The 22078-nt window shown below is 44.7% G+C and overlaps 1 protein-coding gene across 2 annotated transcripts in view; it reads right to left on the minus strand.

Moving 5' to 3' along the window:
* The window catches only part of LOC147015205 (dihydropyrimidinase-related protein 2-like), an 80127-nt gene extending 59147 nt beyond the window's left edge, over nt 1-20980 (minus strand). For both annotated transcript variants that reach the window (XM_085849754.1, XM_085849755.1), the window contains exons 1-3: nt 20759-20980; nt 18898-18986; nt 18563-18747 (exon numbers count right to left, since the gene is read on the minus strand). In XM_085849754.1, the coding sequence (XP_085705880.1) occupies nt 18563-18747; nt 18898-18986; nt 20759-20797 (313 nt within the window). In that variant the 5' untranslated portion in view covers nt 20798-20980. The remainder of the gene's footprint in view (nt 1-18562; nt 18748-18897; nt 18987-20758) is intronic.
* Nucleotides 20981-22078: the final 1098 nt, after the last annotated feature.

The raw sequence follows: 22078 nt of genomic DNA on the forward strand, positions 1-22078 counted from the left end.
ATAAGTTCAGGTGGTTAGTGGAGACAGCAATTGAGGCAGAGATAATAGTGGTATTTGGTAAATGAGACGAAATATTCTAATAGTTTGTAATTCCATTGATTGAAAAATTAGGGTATGGTGAGATGCGAATCCGTACACTTCTGAACTTCCTCGGTGAAAATGGACTGCATTTTCGAACTCAGTGGGTTTGATTTACTCGAAGAAATGTTTAGACGGCCAACAAATTAATTATAGATTAGAAAATATCGAAATGAGTAGGATTAGTTACTCAACTCCAGTAATGATAAATCTTGTTTTCGGTCATATTTCGGTCATAAATGGTAGTGAATTCATTGTCGGTGCAGTCATTTCTAAGAGTAAATTGACCCCATAGAGTTGGAAAATGCACTCCATTTCTACCTACGACATCCAGAAGTACCCGTAATCGTACCTGACCATATCCTAATTTAACCAACTCATGAAACTAAAAGTCCGTCATATGGAGCGACCTCTAAATCACCTCCGATCAAGTTAAATTTTTTTATGCACGTTAATGAATAATACCGGAATACATTAAGGCTTGTGGAAACAACATCTGAATTTTTCTTTTTTTTTTGCTGTTTTTGGACCACCCTAATATATATATATATATATATATATATATATATATATATATATATATATATATATATATATATATATATATATATATATATATATATATATATATATATATACATACATACAGGGGACTGCAAAATTATGTATACAGTAATGAATTAAAGTACAGTCCTTACTGTATACCTACTTTTGCAGCCATATATATATATATATATATATATATATATATATATATATATATATATATATATATATATATATATATATATATATATATCATCTACCTATTTACACAGTATGCATATATATATATATATATATATATATATATATATATATATATATATATATATATATATATATATATATATATATACATATATATATATATATATATACATACAGTGGGGAGAACAAGTATTTGATACACTGCCTATTTTGCAGGTTTTCCCACTTGCAAAGCACGTAGAGGTCTGTAATTTTTATCATATGTACACTTCAACTGTGAAAGACAGAATCTAAAACAAAAATCCTGAAAATCACATTGTATGATTTTTAAATAATTAATTTACATTTTATTGCATGAAATAAGTATTTGATACATCAGAAAAACAAAACTTAATATTTGGTACAGAAACCTTTGTTTGCAATTACAGAGATCAGATGTTCTGATGTGCAAGATGTGCAAGCCCCGGGGTAGTTTAACAGTTAAATGGTTAGGGTAGATAGGAAGTGTACCCCTGCGCACCATCCATCCCTTCGCTCTCGTTGTGGGCCGCTGGACCCACTTTAGGTTAGATCGCTGAAGTCTGGGGAGGCCATCCTGAGGCTTGAGTTGTGTCTCGACACAGGACGCTAGCTCTCCCTTGTTCCCCTCCGGGAAGGGAACGAAGGGGTTGGGAGTAGGCTAGGGGACGATAGGTTAGCCGAACAGAGACATAAAGGGGGTTAGGGGACGATTTATAGTGGGGAAGAGTAAAAAGATAAAAAGAAAATAAAACAAAAAAATTAATTGGGGCTAAATTGTTTTTTTACAAATCAAGGGAGTGGGTATGTACAGTGACAGGCAAAGGCAATAGGTTGGAGGGAGACAGGTAGGTAGGTCTGAGCCCGCCTTCCGAGTGGCCAGCACCACCGCACTCCCTCCATCAAAATGCACTACAACTCAAAGGCCGGCCAACTTCATTGGCAGCTGTTGTTTTGCTGCGAGGCCTGTACCGGCCAGATCGTCTGCAGCTGCTGTGCTTCAAGGCCTGTGCCGGCCAGTTCATCTGCCGGCTGTTTTTACTGCAAGGCCTGTGCTGGCCAGTTCGTCTGCCGGCTGTGTTTGACTGCAACGGCCTTGTTCTGCAGGCTGTGGTTGCCTGCTGCCTTTGCCATGCCATGCCCACTGCCCTCATCTACTTTTTGCCCCTGTTCAATTTTGCTTTGACCCCCTTGTTCATTGCCATGTGCGCCAGGATCGTCACAACAGTTTGCAAGCTGCAGGGACTGCCCTGGAGGCAGCCGCATCACGGGACCGCATTGGCGGCCCGTGCAATGTTGTTTGCTGCGTCAGATCGTCGCGCGTACTGCAGGGACTGCCCTGTAGGCAGCCACGCCAGGAGACTGCATTTGCGCAGCCCATGCGCCGTTGTTCGCTGCGCCCATTTTAAAGGGGGAGGCCTAGGACTGCGTGTGAGCAGCCGGCCACGTTCCCTGCCACCTGCATTGCTTGAGCCAGAGACTGCATGCGAGCAGCCTGGCTCCCTGCTAACTGCTTTCTCTTTGCAGAGTCCATTGATCCTGGGCCATGGTTTAGTGTAAAATTTGTAAGTTGAGGTTAAGATGTACTGTACATATGAGTGCGCCCCCAGCATGTCTGTCTTAGCGCCGGCAATTTTATTTAAGTCGTCCGTATGAGTGGGTTTGTTTAGTTAGTTACTCAGCCCTCAGGTTATTTATTTTGGGGACACGAATACCATGAATGTCGCACTCAGGGATCCGAAGGTAAAACGTACTCGGGGAGAACTACACATGATGGCACACCAAGTGCTGGACTGTCCTAAAGTGCACATGGTAGGTCTGCAGAAGCTGTGCTGCTCTAAATGACATAAATGAAGGCAAAACTTCAAATTATAATTAACAATAATGTGGTATGCTAATCAGTGTGTTTTGAAAGTTTAACAGAGACTTGTAGAATCAAACTTCCAAAAATCTCAGTAGTTTCAAAGAAAAACAATAATATTGTCAATGCACAAATTTAAATTGTCAACAAATTTAACAAATTTCAGAAAATTAATTAAAAATACAAAACTAGAATATCTTGGTTGGATAAGTGTCCACCCCCCTGAGTTAATACTTGGTGGACGCACCTTTTCCAACAATTACAGCTGTGAGTATGTTGGGGTCGGTCTCTACCAACTTTGCACACCTTAATTGGGCAATATTTGCTTATTCTTCAGGACAAAACTGTTCAAGCTCAGTGAAGTTGCGTGGGGAGTGTTGATAGACAGCATTCTTCAAATCGTCCCACAGATTTTCCATTGGATTTAGGTCAGGGCTCAGACTGGGCCACTCAAGGACATTTATCACTTTGTTCCTTAGCCATTCCAGTGTAGCTTTGGCTGTGTGTTTCGGGTCGTTGTCGTGGGGAAAGGTGAACTTCCGTCCCAATTTCAGCTTTCTTGCAGAGGGCAGCAGGTTTTCCTCTCGGATTTTTCTGTATTTCGCTCCATCCATTTTCCCTTCGATCATAACAAGTGCCCCAGTCCCTGCTAATGAGAAAACATCCCCATAACATGATGGTGCCACCACCAAGCTTCAAAGTAGGGTTGGTGTTCTTTCGGTGATGTGCTGTGTTGGGTTTTTGCCAAATGTAACGCTTTGCATTTAGGCCAAAAAGTTCCATCTTAATTTCATCAGACCACAAAATGTTTTGCCACATTGCTTCAGAATCTCTGGAGTGGTTATTTTGCAGGCCTCAAACGGGACTCAAGGTGTGCTTTTTTTGAGTAATGGCCTCCTTCTTGCCACCCTACCGCACAGGCCAGACTTATGGAGTGCTTGGGATATTGGTGTCATATGCACACAGTGACCTGTCTTTGCCATAAAGGCATGTAGCTCTCAAATTTTCCATTGTCCTCTTGGTGGCCTCTCTGATCAATCATCTCCTTGCTTGGTCATCCAGTTGGAGGGATGGCCTGATCAAGGCAGGGTCTTGGTGGTATCATATGCCTTCCACTTCTTAATGATTGTCTTGACTGCACTCCAAGGGATTGTCTTGGCCTTTGAAATATTTTTATACCCATCCACTAATCTATGCCTTTCCATAACATTATCCCAGAAGTCTTTTGATAGCTCCTTGGGGCTCATGGTTGAGTCTTTGCTGTGAAATACACAACACAGCAGAGGAAACCGACAGAAACAGCTGATTTTATTCTGAAATAATCAGAATCACAACAATTTAACAAAGGCGGGGGATACTTAAATCGGTGTGTGATTTTGAAGGTGATTGGTTGCATCTGAGCGAATTAACAATTGCTATTATAAGGGGGTGGACACTTATCCAAGCAATATATTCTAGTTTTGTATTTTAAATTAATTTTCAGAAATTTGTAGAATTTGTTTTTCACTTGGAAGTTGTGGGATACAGTTTGTAAATAAAAGTGGGAAAAGTCTGATTTAATGCAATTCAATTCCAGGCTATAAGGTAACAAAAGGTGAAAATGGGGTGTAGACTTTCTCTTGGAATTGTGTGTGTGTGTGTGTGTGTGTGTACATATATATGTATGTATGGATATATGTAAAAAAAAAATGTATGTATATGTATATATGTGCATGAGATGCACATCTTTCTTGATTCTTACGGTGAGCATCGCCACAGATTTTGTCTCGCATGGTAAAACCGCATAATCCGCACAGAATAACCAACCGCCTGCCACCGAGACAATTGCTCCTGCTAATGCAAACCATTCAACCCGAAGGCACGTGATGTGATCGGTGGCAAAATCAAAACATGTGGAGTGTGACGAGCTCTCCGCCGATCCCAATTGGACACCGTGTCCAATGGGGATCGGTGGAGTGCTCATCACACTCCACATGTTTCTATGTGTATGTACAGTATGTATATATATATATATATATATATATATATATATATATATATATATATATATATATATATATATATATATATATATATATATATATGCATACTGTGTAAATAGGTAGATGATATATATATATATATATATTCTTACGATCCTTAGCCATAGGTAGATGATATATATATATATATATATATATATATATATATATATATATATATATATATATATATATATATATATATCATCTACCTATTTATATATATATATATATATATATATATATATATATATATATATATATCATCTACCTATTTACACAGTATATATATATATATATATATATATATATATATATATATATATATATATCATCTACCTATTTACACAGTAATATATATATATATATATATATATATATATATATATATATATATATATATATATATATATATATATATATATATATATATATATATACATACAGTGGGGAGAACAAGTATTTGATACACTGCCTATTTTGCAGGTTTTCCCACTTACAAAGCACGTAGAGGTCTGTAATTTTTATCATATGTACACTTCAACTGTGAAAGACAGAATCTAAAACAAAAATCCTGAAAATCACATTGTATGATTTTTAAATAATTAATTTACATTTTATTGCATGAAATAAGTATTTGATACATCAGAAAAACAAAACTTAATATTTGGTACAGAAACCTTTGTTTGCAATTACAGAGATCAGATGTTTCCTGTAGTTCTTAACCAGGTTTGCACAGACTGCAGCAGGGATTTTGGCCCATTCCTCCATACAGATCTTCTCCAGATCCTTCAGGTTTCGGGGCTGTTGCTGGGCAACACAGACTTTCAGCTCCCTCGAAAGATTTTCTATTGGGTTCAGGTCTGGAGACTGGCTCGGCCACTCCAGGACCCTGAGATGCTTCTTACGGAGCCACTCCTTAGTTGCCCTGGCTGTGTGTTTCGGGTCGTCGTCATGCTGGAAGACCCAGCCACGCCCCATCTTCAATGCTCTTGTTGAGGGAAGGAGGTTGTTGGCCAAGATCTCGTGATACATGGCCCCATCCATCCTCCCCTCAATATGGTGCAGTCATCCTGTCCCCTTTGCAGAAAAGCATCCCCAAAGAATGATGTTTCCACCTACATGCTTCACGGTTGGGATGGTGTTCTTGGGTTGTACTCATCCTTCTTCTTCCTCCAAAACGGCGAGTGGAGTTTAAACCAAAAAGTTATATTTTGGTCTCATCAGACCACATGACCTTCTCCCATTCCTCCTCTGGATCATCCAGATGGTCATTGGCAAACTTCAGACGGGCCTGGACATGCGCTGGCTTGAGCAGAGGGACCTTGCTTGCGCTGCAGGATTTTAATCCATGACGGCGTAGTGTGTTACTTATGGTTTTCTTTGATACTGTGGTCCCAGCTCTCTTCAGGTCATTGACCAGGTCCTGCCGTGTAGTTCTGGGCTGATCCCTCACCTTTCTCATGATCATTGAGGCTCCACGAGGTGAGATCTTGCATGGAGCCCCAGACCGAGGGAGATTGACTGTCATCTTGAACTTCTTCCATTTTCTAATAATTGCACCAACAGTTGTTGCCTTCTCACCAAGCTGCTTGCCTATTGTCCTGTAGCCCATTCCAGCCTTGTGCAAGTCTACAATTTTGTCCCTGATGTCCTTAGACAGCTCTCTGGTCTTGCCCATTGTGGAGAGGTTGGAGTCTGATTGATTGAGTGTGGACAGCTGTCTTTTATGCAGATAACGAGTTCAAACAGGTGCAGTTAATACAGGTAATGAGTGGAGAATGGGAGGGCTTCTTAATGACAAAACTAACAGGTCTGTGAGAGCCGGAATTCTTACTGGTTGGTGGGTGATCAAATACTTATTTCATGCAATAAAATGCAAATTAATTATTTAAAAATCATACAATGTGATTTTCAGGATTTTTGTTTTCGATTCCGTCTTTCACAGTTGACGTGTATCTATGATAAAAATTACAGACCTCTACGTGCTTTGCAAGTGGGAAAACCTGCAAAATTGGCAGTGTATCAAATACTTGTTCTCCCCACTGTACATACACATAGAAACATGTGGAGTGTGATGAGCACTCCACCGATCCCCATTGGACACGGTGTCCAATTGGGATCGGCGGAGAGCTCGTCACACTCCACATGTTTTGATTTTGCCACCGATCACATCACGTGCCTTCGGGTTGAATGGTTTGCATTAGCAGGAGCAATTGTCTCGGTGGCAGGCGGTTGGTTATTCTGTGCGGATTATGCGGTTTTACCATGCGAGACAAAATCTGTGGCGATGCTCACCGTAAGAATCAAGAAAGATGTGCATCTCATGCACATATATACATATACATACATTTTTTTTTTACATATATCCATACATACATATATATGTACACACACACACACACACACAATTCCAAGAGAAAGTCTACACCCCATTTTCACCTTTTGTTACCTTATAGCCTGGAATTGAATTGCATTAAATCAGACTTTTCCCACTTTTATTTACAAACTGTATCCCACAACTTCCAAGTGAAAAACAAATTCTACAAATTTCTGAAAATTAATTTAAAATACAAAACTAGAATATATTGCTTGGATAAGTGTCCACCCCCTTATAATAGCAATTGTTAATTCGCTCAGATGCAACCAATCACCTTCAAAATCACACACCGATTTAAGTATCCCCCGCCTTTGTTAAATTGTTGTGATTCTGATTATTTCAGAATAAAATCAGCTGTTTCTGTCGGTTTCCTCTGCTGTGTTGTGTATTTCACAGCAAAGACTCAACCATGAGCCCCAAGGAGCTATCAAAAGACTTCTGGGATAATGTTATGGAAAGGCATAGATTAGTGGATGGGTATAAAAATATTTCAAAGGCCAAGACAATCCCTTGGAGTGCAGTCAAGACAATCATTAAGAAGTGGAAGGCATATGATACCACCAAGACCCTGCCTTGATCAGGCCATCCCTCCAACTGGATGACCAAGCAAGGAGATGATTGATCAGAGAGGCCACCAAGAGGACAATGGAAAATTTGAGAGCTACATGCCTTTATGGCAAAGACAGGTCACTGTGTGCATATGACACCAATATCCCAAGCACTCCATAAGTCTGGCCTGTGCGGTAGGGTGGCAAGAAGGAGGCCATTACTCAAAAAAAGCACACCTTGAGTCCCGTTTGAGGCCTGCAAAATAACCACTCCAGAGATTCTGAAGCAATGTGGCAAAACATTTTGTGGTCTGATGAAATTAAGATGGAACTTTTTGGCCTAAATGCAAAGCGTTACATTTGGCAAAAACCCAACACAGCACATCACCGAAAGAACACCAACCCTACTTTGAAGCTTGGTGGTGGCACCATCATGTTATGGGGATGTTTTCTCATTAGCAGGGACTGGGGCACTTGTTATGATCGAAGGGAAAATGGATGGAGCGAAATACAGAAAAATCCGAGAGGAAAACCTGCTGCCCTCTGCAAGAAAGCTGAAATTGGGACGGAAGTTCACCTTTCCCCACGACAACGACCCGAAGCACACAGCCAAAGCTACACTGGAATGGCTAAGGAACAAAGTGATAAATGTCCTTGAGTGGCCCAGTCTGAGCCCTGACCTAAATCCAATGGAAAATCTGTGGGACGATTTGAAGAATGCTGTCTATCAACACTCCCCACGCAACTTCACTGAGCTTGAACAGTTTTGTCCTGAAGAATAAGCAAATATTGCCCAATTAAGGTGTGCAAAGTTGGTAGAGACCTACCCCAACATACTCACAGCTGTAATTGTTGGAAAAGGTGCGTCCACCAAGTATTAACTCAGGGGGGTGGACACTTATCCAACCAAGATATTCTAGTTTTGTATTTTTAATTAATTTTCTGAAATTTGTTAAATTTGTTGACAATTTAAATTTGTGCATTGACAATATTATTGTTTTTCTTTGAAACTACTGAGATTTTTGGAAGTTTGATTCTACAAGTCTCTGTTAAACTTTCAAAACACACTGATTAGCATACCACATTATTGTTAATTATAATTTGAAGTTTTGCCTTCATTTATGTCATTTAGAGCAGCACAGCTTCTGCAGACCTACCATGTGCACTTTAGGACAGTCCAGCACTTGGTGTGCCATCATGTGTAGTTCTCCCGAGTACGTTTTACCTTCGGATCCCTGAGTGCGACATTCATGGTATTCGTGTCCCCAAAATAAATAACCTGAGGGCTGAGTAACTAACTAAACAAACCCACTCATACGGACGACTTAAATAAAATTGCCGGCGCTAAGACAGACATGCTGGGGCGCACTCATATGTACAGTACATCTTAACCTCAACTTACAAATTTTACACTAAACCATGGCCCAGGATCAATGGACTCTGCAAAGAGAAAGCAGTTAGCAGGGAGCCAGGCTGCTCGCATGCAGTCTCTGGCTCAAGCAATGCAGGTGGCAGGGAACGTGGCCGGCTGCTCACACGCAGTCCTAGGCCTCCCCCTTTAAAATGGGCGCAGCGAACAACGGCGCATGGGCTGCGCAAATGCAGTCTCCTGGCGTGGCTGCCTACAGGGCAGTCCCTGCAGTACGCGCGACGATCTGACGCAGCAAACAACATTGCACGGGCCGCCAATGCGGTCCCGTGATGCGGCTGCCTCCAGGGCAGTCCCTGCAGCTTGCAAACTGTTGTGACGATCCTGGCGCACATGGCAATGAACAAGGGGGTCAAAGCAAAATTGAACAGGGGCAAAAAGTAGATGAGGGCAGTGGGCATGGCATGGCAAAGGCAGCAGGCAACCACAGCCTGCAGAACAAGGCCGTTGCAGTCAAACACAGCCGGCAGACGAACTGGCCAGCACAGGCCTTGCAGTAAAAACAGCCGGCAGATGAACTGGCCGGCACAGGCCTTGAAGCACAGCAGCTGCAGACGATCTGGCCGGTACAGGCCTCGCAGCAAAACAACAGCTGCCAATGAAGTTGGCCGGCCTTTGAGTTGTAGTGCATTTTGATGGAGGGAGTGCGGTGGTGCTGGCCACTCGGAAGGCGGGCTCAGACCTACCTACCTGTCTCCCTCCAACCTATTGCCTTTTCCTGTCACTGTACATACCCACTCCCTTGATTTGTAAAAAAACAATTTAGCCCCAATTAATTTTTTTGTTTTATTTTCTTTTTATCTTTTTACTCTTCCCCACTATAAATCGTCCCCTAACCCCCTTTATGTCTCTGTTCGGCTAACCTATCGTCCCCTAGCCTACTCCCAACCCCTTCGTTCCCTTCCCGGAGGGGAACAAGGGAGAGCTAGCGTCCTGTGTCGAGACACAACTCAAGCCTCAGGATGGCCTCCCCAGACTTCAGCGATCTAACCTAAAGTGGGTCCAGCGGCCCACAACGAGAGCGAAGGGATGGATGGTGCGCAGGGGTACACTTCCTATCTACCCTAACCATTTAACTGTTAAACTACCCCGGGGCTTACAACAAGCGCCTCTCGCTTAAACTATTGGTTCTATCAACCCAGATTCCCGTCACCTGTGTTGGTGTCCTCACAATTTCGGGCCTCGCCCCCCAATTTTCTTTCCATGCCCTCACACGGTCTCATGGCTGGGACGCTCCCCTTGGCAGGCACGACCCTCTGCCGATTCTCCGACGATGGCACCCCCGGGCACTGCACTGCCTCCGAGCCTACCAGCTCCCTAAACACCGGGGAGTGCCCTCCCTGGCGACTCCCCTGAAACGCTCACATGGCAGGCTGGCTTCCCGGGCCCCTTTCCGAGGGTCACCCGTGCCCACAAAACTGCCCACGCGGCTAACGGCGCTCTGGGCCCCCGCATCATGCGGGCGCACCCTTGCCCACTACGCTATCCCGGCCCCCCATGGGCCCTTGGCCTACCACGGCCGACTATCCCGGTGCCCGGGGTACCCACTCAGCGATACTCACCTTTCGCAGCCACGCTCCCAGCCCATCAACAGGGCTCCTGCACCCCTCCAAACGGTTTTCGAGCCTACATTCCCACCAACAACAAAATGACCTCCATTTTGTCAATTTAACTAACCCAGCTAACTCACTTTACACTGACCCCGGGGTCCCTTGGGCAGGAGTCACTCCTCCCCCCAATCACTCATCGCACCATGCATTCCGCATTCGCTCCATTCACACAGACCCACTGGCCTCTCACTCATCATGTACTCACCTCACAACTCTTCAACACACACATCGCTGAACTCTGCCATCCTTCTAACTACCTCCCCTAACTACCTCGTGCTCCCACGTCGTCCCTTAAACTACAGCACGTTCCATTTAACACGACGTAGCTAAACTACGTCCCCTCTACACATCCAAAGTCTGTCTCTGTCTCCAAATCCTAAAATTCCATTTCCCATCCTAAATCTCGACTAAAACCCTCTACCTAATCCATTCCACGGGTCCCATGAGGACTTTACCCCAGCCCCATGAAGCCGGTCTAGCTAAGCTAACCCTTCCCCCGAGCTAGTTCCATCCTGTGCCCGGGTAGGGGTCTTCCACTCCATGCCCGGGAATCCTGTTCACCCGAAAGCGAGGCTTGCTTTTTTTTTCCCCTCGCGCACACCAGTGCGGCAATTCACATCTGCGCACCTTTGGCGTGACGTCATGGCAGCTGTTCCCCTCCCTCGTCCCTCTTGGATGGTACCATCCGGCAGGGATTCACCCTCCTGCCGGATTCCAACCATACACGCAGCCATGACGTCACCCGGCGCATAAAAAAAAACACACACAAGCCCCGCGTCTCGAGGGGTTCCCCACGCGAACACATGTGCACTGCCCGTTGGAGCTTAACACACCCGCCCGCATGGAGAACCCATCCAGTCCAAATTCGAAATCCTGCCTAAACTTTGTCCGTCCGCAGGATCGGCAACATCCACCGCTGGTGTTTCCGGACCGGGCTTCACACCCGCAAGCGAGCACGTGGCGGCCTCGTGCGTTGCACAGCATGGACCGCGCGCTCGCTGCTGAGTGAACCCGGCGCGGTCCTCAAAATAGCTACAGCCGCTACCCGGCTTTCGTTCCTCTGTCGCCATCTCCGTCGCCATTCCACCCACGCACACCTGCGTGTTACGATGCTCACACTCCACAGCATCACACTCACACCGGGAGACGCGGCTGCATGCTCCCGCATGCCCACCGTCATCTCCCTCACATGCAGCGACCTTACACACACTGTCTCCCTCACACTCGGCCGCTCACTCACTCGTGCCGTTTCCCTCACACACACCATACCACTCACACACGCGGGGGCACTCAACCGCGGTTCCTCACTCCCACACGGCATGCTGGGAAGCACCCATCCTGGCACACTCGCCTACACACCACCCACACACGGGATCGCACTCACACCTTGCACCACACACACCGGGACAACCACACTGGGGATTAGTGCCACCCCAAGGGTTTCCGTGGCCTCTATAGCAACCAAGCTCGGCATGCACCTGTCCACAGCACTCCTCCCCTCGACCTCGCAAAGCACAACCAAACTCACCTGGTCGTGATCCTCCTCAAGGGGGCAAACTCCCTCCCCTCGTTCCTGCAGGAGGCCATCCAGCCGCTCGCACCGGGTCACAAAACAGTCCGCCAGCTCCCCCTCATGGTCCTCCACTACCTCAATGTGTGTGTTCGTCACTAACCCCGTCCAATTCACTCTCTATCTCCCGTGTCTCTGTACATTACTTTCATTTCCTTCTTTGTCTTTGTTACTTCCCTCGTCTCCACTATTTTTATTTCCTTTATTAGGGTTTGCCCCAATCGTTTCATCCATCGAGCGATGTCAATTAAGTCCCGCACCACTAACGTTCCTCCTTGTGGTGATGTCACACGTCCCACATTATTGTATTGCTCGACTTCCTGGATCCTTCTGAGTCGTTCCTCCTCTCGGAACTTCGTGAGTTCTTCGTTCTCCCTTCGGAGTTTTTCAATCTCCGTTGACCCCAATCTTGCTCCCCGTTTTAGTTGTTCAACTTCAAACTCACATTGTTCTTGTTTTCTACCCCACAGTTTCTCCTGCTCTTCATTTTCCAATCTCATAGTTTCTTTCAATTGGCTTATTTCCTTCCTGTGTTTCATTCGCTGTTCTCTCATTTGCCTTCCTTGTTTCCTCTCCTGTCCTTCCTTCTCCAGTTTCGTGGTTTTCTTCATTTGGTTAATCTCCTTTTTGTGTTTCATTTGCTGTTCTCTCATTACTCTTCCTTGTTTCCTCTCCTGTCCTTCCTTCTCCAGTTTCGTGGTTTTCTTCATTTGGTTAATTTCCCTTTTGTGTTTCATTCGCTGTTCTTTGTCTATCTCCTCGCACTCCAGCCTCGCCTTTTCTTTCAATTGGTCAATCTCAAATTCATGTTCTTTTCGTTTTCTATCCCTTTGTTCCTCTCGTTCTTCCCTCTCCAATCTCGTTGTCTCCTTCAATTGGCCGATTTCCTTCTCCTGTTTCATTCGTTCTTCCATCATTACTCTTTCTTGCATCTCATTCTTTAATCTGGCCTTAGCTTCCAGCTGTTCGATCTGTACAGTGTGGTTCCTGAATGTTTCATTCTCCGTTCTTGTTCTTTCCTCTCTCAACATCCTCAGCTCGTTTTGTAATTCAGAAGCTTTCTTTTTCAATTCCTTCCTCATCTCCGCACACTCAGACTTTGCTTTGGCTTCTAATTGTTCCATCTGCTCAGTGTGGTTCCTTAACGTTTCATTCTCTGCTGTCGTTCTTTCTTCTCTCACCATCCTCAATTCATTTTGAAATTCCGTCTCTTTGTTTTCGTGTTTCTGTAACTCAGAAGCTTTTTTTTTCTAATTCCTCCCTCAATTTGCATGCTTCTTCACTCATTTCATCCCTTCTTTCCACTGCTTTCCTCCTCAATTCGTCTTTTTTACTGTCTTCCTTTAGTTTTTTCTGCCATTCCTTTCCCATTCTTATCTCCCCTTCCAGGATTTCTCTTTTAAACTGGCTTGCCCTTACCTCTCGCTTCAGTAGTTCCAATTCCCCATCTTGTTTGCGTTTTTCCTTTTCGAGCTTTGTTTTCCTTTGTCCTTCCTCCCTCAATTCTCCCTGCAGTTCTTTGAACTGTTCAGACTTTTCCAGCAATTCCTCCGTCCTTTCCTCCAGCTGTCTCTCTCCTCTTTTTATCTTCCATTCTAGGCTTTCTCTTTCCTGATTGCCTGTTCTTATCTCTTCCTTCAATTGTTCCAACTCCCCATCGTGTTCACATTTTTTCCCTCACTCTCCCCTCCAGTTCTTTGAACCGCCTTGCTTCCTCCAATAATTTTTCCATTAGTTGTTTTACTTCCAAGTCGTGCTCCTTTTGTTTCTTTTCGAGCTCGGTTTTCCATTCTTCCTCCCATTGTTTCCTATCCTGGGAGATACCAATCTGCTGTTCCTCTATTCTTTTGTTCAGTTTGCTCTTCGAATATTCCAACTGACGGGTATAGAACACTACCAAATTCTTTTTCCCACATAGTTTGTCGACTCTGTTGGCCAAGTTATGTTTTTGCCACCGAATTCGTTCCAGTAAATCGTCCAATCGCTGTGTCCCCCCGTACACGTAATTTTTCTGAAGCTCGTCTGCGTGCCGTTCTGACTCGTCCACTCCACTTTGCACCTCCTCGATATATTCTTCATAATGCTTCACCTTTTCCAAGACATCCCTCAATTGTGCCTGAAGCCTGCCAATGCTCGCATCGTCATCCTGCCACGCCTGCCATGGCACATGCCGTGACCACGTGGTTTGAACCAGTGACTGGGAGCTCACGCCTCTTGCTGTGCCGTTAGTTGTGCTGTTAATATCAGCCCGCTCCGTGCTGCTCTGAGGTGCGATCGCGCTGCCATTGTGCGACTCCGTTTGCCGGCAAAGTTCGTGCTCCAGCCGCTCCCACTGATCACAGTTCGTGGTGAGGTTGTAATTATTAAAAGAACCGACCCGGGCCATGGATCCTACATTTCTACACATATACATTTCTACCCCCAGCACCCGCTCGCCTTGAGACGCCATCTTATTTCTCATAAGGGATTAAATTTAGCTGCTCGTAATTTGGAGGGAATCGGGGGTCAGTCCTCACCCCTGAACCGATTCCCGTGAATTTAGCTTGGAGACCGAGAGTTCGTTTCCCACTCCTGGACACCAGTGTTGCGAGGAGGGGGATGGGTTCGTTTCCCACGACCTGACACCAGTGTTGCGAATTCGCGCCCTCCGGCGTGCGAACGGCCACGTCACTCGAATCGCGACCGCGTCGCCCACCGGACGGACAATTCAGTCGTGACCCTCCGGGAACTATCGCTCGGAGCCAGTCACGGGTGGGCCTTTCGATCTCACCACAATCGTGCCAATAGGCCACCCGCATAGGATAGGGTTGTTCGCCAAACTCGACCTACCTTAGTACCCACGCAGATGGTAAACCGGGCGATCGTACTTCGCCGCAGGTCGACTCCGGACACGAGCCGCTTGGGTGGCCCGTTCCGTACTATCGGGATAACCGAGCGGTGTTATCGTCGACCTCGACGGTTCAGATAATTTACCGGGCATTTTGCACCCACTACGAACCTTTTACGTGAAGCAGGATGGAGGGTTTTCAGCGGTGGCCGATGGCCATGGTGCCGCTGGGAACGGCGGTGATGCGATGCCTGCGGGATTGAGCTGTGAAGGTAAAGGTCGTGGCTGTTGGCATTGTTGTTGTTGTTGTCTGAGGGTTGGAGCATGCTTGTAGTTGATGACGATGGCTGGCGTGGTGGTTAAGGTGGTTGTTGTGTTATGGCGGTTGAGACGTGGTTGGTTCAAAATAAAGATAGAACAGAAAAACGCCGAACTCAAAGGATCGCAGCCCGAATGAATCACATAAATTCCCTCTATACAACGGGTTTGGGATAACCACACATGTACTTAGAGATATCTCACCTCCGGGCCCTGAATGGTGGTTTGCGAATTTCCACAGCCGTAACAATATATATATATATATATATATATATATATATATATATATATATATATATATATATATATATATATATATATATATATATATATATATATATATATATATATATATATATATATATATATTTTTTTTTTTTTAAACCTTCAAAAATCTTCTCTGAAATGGCTAAAAAGATCGAGGCTACACGTATGACCACCTATCCATGAGGAACAAGAGTCATACATATGATGTCATAGGTCACATGGTTTGGCAGTCATTGGATTTACCTGAAAACCTATAAAAATGTACCACTCAAAAGAAGTCCTGGCTCGGGTTTGCAATCTCTGATTACTCTTTCTCTTGTATTAAAATTGAAGTATATTCTTCAACACTGTATGAGGTATTGTGTTCTGTGAACTCTCTACTTACCCTCGCCAAAGGAGAGGGAATTGCATTTGGATCCGTTTGTTTGTTTGTTTGTTTGTCTGTCTGTCTGTCTGTCTGTCTGTCTGTCTGTCTGTCTGTTTGTCCGCACAGAACTTTCATGTTTTTCTTTGCAACCGCTTGTCGAATTAAGACAAAATTTTCACCATTGGTGTGACTACTCATGTAGAATGTTTTCATCATCATGATATCATAGGTCATGTGGTGTGGCAGCCATATTGGAAAAACGTAAAAACTTTGGACCTCTGTATCTCTGAAACCACACCAAGGAATAAATTGAAACTTGGCACAAAGCATGTACCCCTCCTGGAAAATGAGTGATTTTTTTTTAATGACATCATAAGTGTCCTCATGACATCAGAATTGCATATGTAGAATGCTACATCTGATCAGTATGAAAATTTTTGAGGATCATCCAAGGATAAAATCGTCCACAGAAAAGATGTTGTCATCGGTCACGTGATTTGGCAGCCATATTGTTTTGTTTTTAAAAACCTTCAAAAATCTTCTTCTCTGAAATGGCTGAACGAATCGAGGCAAAACTTTACATGTATAACCGCCGATCCATAAGGAACAAAAAGTTCACACTTTGTCACCGTGTCACCGTGGATTGTCACCATTGATACATGGTCTGGCAGCCAGAATTGTTTAAGTTTTTTGATATGGGTTCTTGTTTTTTTCAATAAGGCTCACTTGGCTGTGCCTGGTTGGGTTTGAGGGAAGCAGAGTCACAGCTGATATATGAATTCTATCCAGGTTCCTCCTGATGCCTTCATCTTTGCTTTTTTCTTGTTTGGGTTCCTTCTGATGACTCCAATGCAGGATTGTATCTATTTTGTCTTCCATTTGATTTCAATTGAATTTATTTTAATCCCATTATAAATTAAATTGAATAATGAATCTTTTTTTTTTAACATCATGGGCCAGGGTCAGGTGTCTCATTAATGCGGGTTTGCATCAAAGCAGGATGTCATGGTACCCCGTCATCACTGTTAGCAGTTATAAAGTGATAGTTCTAATTATGTGTGTATTAATTACGTAACACACCGGTACACAAACGCCACACGAAATACACCACTCTTATGAAGTCCTGGTGAGGGTCTGCAATGTCTAATTGCTCTTTTTCTTGTTACGTACTGTTTTAATATCAGTTACACTGTGACTACATCAATTAATTGCGTACTACTGGAACATACCTTTTTGAAGCTCTAGACACTTTCGACTGCTGAGAGCTCTTAGACCTTTGAAGATCCTTTCGATATTTTAGACCCTTTATACGCCGTTAGACATTTACCTCCTTTTTACCCCTTAGATCTCTACATATGCTGTTGGAAATCTTGGACCCCTAAGACCCAATGGAGCCCATTAGAACCTTTATAACCATCAGACCCCTAAACCTCATAAGACCCTTTAGAAGCCTAAAACCCTATAGACCCCTTTAGATCTTTAGACCATGAAAACCCTTTACACAAAAACTATACTTTTTACCTCCACCACCAAAGGTGAAGGAGGTTATGTTTTCATCCTTTTCTATTGTTTGTTTGTTTGTTTGTGTGCAGGATATCTCAAAGAGTTGTGCACGGATCTGGATGAAATTTTTTGGACAGGTTCGTGTAACACGGACGAATTGATTAGATTTTGGTGAAGATCCGGGTCCGGATCCGACTACAAGAATTTTTAAAGTGGTTCTTCACCATTGAGATAGAGAGCAAAACTAATGTATAATATGATATCTCAAGAAGTTGTCGACGATTTCGGATGAAACTTGGTGGATACGTTGGGTGTGTGAAAAGGAAGAATAGATTCGATTTTGGTGAAGATCTGAATCCGGATCTGGATACGAGAATTATTTAATTTACTAAGTGATTCTTCACATATTGAGAGACAGGGCCGAAAACGATACAGTACTGTACAGCATGATATTTCAAAAATGTATTGGGTCTGATATGTTGTCGTAGATCAGACATTATGTGGCGGAGGTATGCGCTCTACAGAGTGCCCTTCTAGTTTATCAAGTAATGTGCGAACTCTACCCACCCAGAAGGTGGGTACTCTGCTGGTACATCGCGTGTAATGAGGAAATGCTCCTTTAAATGATTCGTTCCATAATGCTATGGTAAAAGGGTTTAATTCTTGGAATTTGTAACTCGTGGTGTTTGTTCTTACAATTAATATTGAGTCATCAACAATGATGTCATTATCCTGTACATTCTATGATTATGGTAACGATGACTCGTCGTTTTGTATTTTAATGGATAAGTTGATGCTACGATTGTAATCATATATCTTTAGTATTCTCACGTGTGCTTGTAAGAGAAGTGTGAATGGTGAAACAACATTTCTTCCTTCAACCATCGTCTAGTTTACACATTGTTTCAAATACCAACTTACTTTAATGCCAAAGATCAACAAAAGTGCAATCCTACAAATGGAGCAGTCACCGTCGAGTTATATAAGGTTGGTAAAAGTGATCGACCCTTCTTACTTATCATGGTGGTTCCACCAGCCAGTGCACCCTTCGTTCCCTGGTAGAAATCATCAGCTACCGTAGTGCCCATGTAGGGCATCTGCAGATGCGTGTCCACATCAATTCCACCTGGGATGACCATGCGGCCTTGTGCATCAATGGTCTTCACACCTCCGGGCACGATCAGGTTATCTCCAATTTGCCTGTAATTTCATAGAGAAAAATAATTTGTCCTCACGTAGCTCTCTATTCGACCAATCAGAATCAATTGAACATTGCCAGCACACCATGATGATGCTGATGAAGGACATTGTTATTTGAATGCAATCCAGAGGACAAAAATTCCGGCTTACTTGATGAGTCCATCTTCCATGTATATGTCGGCATAGAAGGACAGATCATCGTTGATTATTCTGGCTCCTTTTATAAGCAAACGCTCACTCTTGGGTGGGACATGGGGAAGGGCGGGGTTAAGAGACAATAAGAAGGGTCTTAAAGGGTCTAAAATATCCAATTGGAAAACAATACATTCCGATTGACAGAAACGCGATTTGTTCAGAGGAACTTTCATCAGACACGTTGCCCACGACCCACCAACTGCTGTACATCGCATTTCATACCGACAGTGATCGATCGATCCCCTTGGCAACTTGGACCTGGTTCACACGCTTTGTGTATTAGGCAACACGTGACTGCTGGTTGCATCTCTGCTCGACTGCAGCTGTCATGTGCAGCTCACGCGAGCGCCCCTTGCAGGCTCTCTTATTGAGAACTCGTCTACTCTTCGAACGGACCGTCAACGTCCACAAGTTAAGGTTAGTGGAAGGAACATCCAGCGAGGGACGGCACTGTCTGTGATGCAACACCCTATGTCTCGTTCTCTCATTCGGAGAGACAGTCGGTAAGGCTATAAGAGTGTTTGTGTAATTGTTTGCTGCACCCAAGCATGCACGTCCTGGGGTATGTTCAGGTACCAAGCAGCGAGTTAGCGCTTGCCAAGCCAGCCGTTCATTATGAACGCTTTTGAATGGAGTGCTTGCTTGAGTGATTAAGCCACTTGGCGAGGTCTCCACAAGAAATTTGGTAACTGAACACACCCCCTGATGTGACTTCAGACTGAATGCGGCACGAACGTGCGTGACGAGAACTATGCCTCGGAACATCCACCGTTCAAGTGTGTACCTCTTAAAAAAAAAAGAAGATCGTACGACGGGTACGTGTCGCACCTCCTCAAACACAGTTGAGTGTGTAATTTGGCAACGTTCCATTGGTCCTTTATAGATCCTCCATCTGCGGTCTTTTCCCCTATTTGTTTCCATTGTCGTTTGAGTTTCCGTCAGTTCTTTTGCTTTTCATCCGAAGTGGAGGAGCGAGGATTTCATGATGAAATGGTGACCTGAGATCTTACAAGCCCTGCTTTTTTTTTCGGGTTCCTGCATCGTTTTCTTGTTCGATGTATCTCTTGTGTTTGCTTGAAATGTGAAAGCATAAACGAAAACTGAAAAAAAAAAAAACGATAAAAACCTGAAATGGTCATTATCGCAAGGTATTGCTGCTCAACCACCATCCATCATTCATCTCTTGCATTGTTATGTTAACAATACGATTTCGTTAACGAGACAAGTTATATTAGTAATAATGTTCGCTCGTTGTCTGCTTTCAGTAACCAGCCCCGGTTACAATTCCTGCGTGCTGAGCTGCTTGTCGAGCCGACGATCCGCCCCACCCAACGCTTTCAGCACCATGGACAGCGGCGCACGCTTTGTCTACCCACGACCCCTCCCAGCGGAGGCACGGAACGGCCTCGATCGGCAACACAAGCACAACGTGACGGGTCCTTTGTGCTAAAGACACCAACGAGGTATCGGGTTATTGTTATTGTTAGGATATGAACGGATGCCTTTGTTTTGCACGAACGATGGCACCACCACGATGTGCGCAAAAACCTACGTCTCTTCCCCCGCGTTCCCGGCCCCGCACGCTGTGATACTCTCGAGTCCCTGTCGGTGCCGCTGTTCGACACGAAGCGTCCCTTCCTTCATGGCCTTCAAAGTCGCCATTTGCTCCGGTGGAGGAAACGTACTGGCGACTTGATGCTACGCCCGCTCGAGTCCTGTTCTGCACTCGCTCGAAGCGAAAAGATCTCAAGTAAAACCCAAAGCAGACACGTACGAACGGTCTACTCGGTACCGCCATCCACGAGCGCTCGCTCACCGTGATACGCGGGATGTTCTTCTTGCCCTGATACGACATTGCTGCACGGATTAGACCGCAAGAGAGGCAGAACGATGTGCTTGCTATCCTGTCCTTCCGTCCAACTGGCCCTCGATAGATTCTCCTCAGGAAGGATGGGATCACCTGCTCGGCACAGCTCTGCTCCTCGAGGATGGAGAGCAATGGCGAAAGGGTTGTGACGGGCAGGTCCACCCTCCCCCTACCATCCCCCAACCCAGCCCTTCGCTCCGTCCCTGATTCTTTCCCAGCCCAATCCCCAGTCCACACGTGTTGCTTGCTGTTGATGCACTTGCAGCAGTACGTCAGTTTGCACGACCAGTGAGCATTCTGCAGTAGGTATGAGGACCATTAAGAGCAAATTCTGTGTCGATATTGTGCAGCATTTCTGGGTTGCACCATTGCGGAGTGCAGAAATTGTGCAGTGCAGCATCAGACAACAGCGTTCCCATGTTCCTGCTGTACAGTAGTCCTAGAATCCAGTGTTCCTGCTGTGCATCATTCCCAGAATACAGTGTTCCTGCTGTGCATCATTCCCAGAATACAGCGTTCCTGCTGTGTATCATTCCCAGAATACAGCGTTCCTGCTGTCCATCATTCCCAGAATACAGTGTTCCTGCTGTTAATCATTCCCAGAATACAGCATTCCTGCTGTTAATCATTCCCGGAATACAGCATTTCTGCTGTGCATCATTCCCAGGATACAGCGTTCCTGCTGTGCATCATTCCCAGGATACAGCATTCCTGCTGTGCATCATTCCCAGGATACAGCATTCCTGCTGTGCATCATTCCCAGGATACAGCGTTCTTGCTGTGCATCATTCCCAGGATACAGCGTTCCTGCTGTGCATCATTCCCAGAATACAGCATTCCTGCTGTGCATCATTCCCAGAATACAGCATTCCTGTACTCGCTTGAAGCGTATTCCTCTTACTTCCACAGTACAGCATTCCTGCTATTTGAAGGATTCCCACAATACAGAATACCTGCCATTTGCATGATTCTCACAGTACAGCAGACCTGCCACTTGCACGATTCCCGCAGTACAGCATACCTGCCATTTGAAGGATTCCTACAGTACAGCTTACCTCCCATTTGCAAGATTTCCACAGTATGGCATACCTGCCATTTGCACGATTCCCACAGTGCAGCTCACCCCCTATTTGCAAGATTCCCATAGTGCAGCATACCTAACATTTGCAGGATTCCCATAGTGCAGCATACCTGCCATATGTGGAATTGCCGTAGTGCCGCATAGATCCCATATACAAGATTCTCATCGTGAAGCATACCTGCCATTAG

This window comes from Eptatretus burgeri, chromosome 12 (assembly GCF_056783735.1).
Source record: "Eptatretus burgeri isolate ZD-2024b chromosome 12, Ebu_testis_v1, whole genome shotgun sequence".
Taxonomy (NCBI): Eukaryota; Metazoa; Chordata; class Myxini; order Myxiniformes; family Myxinidae; genus Eptatretus; species Eptatretus burgeri.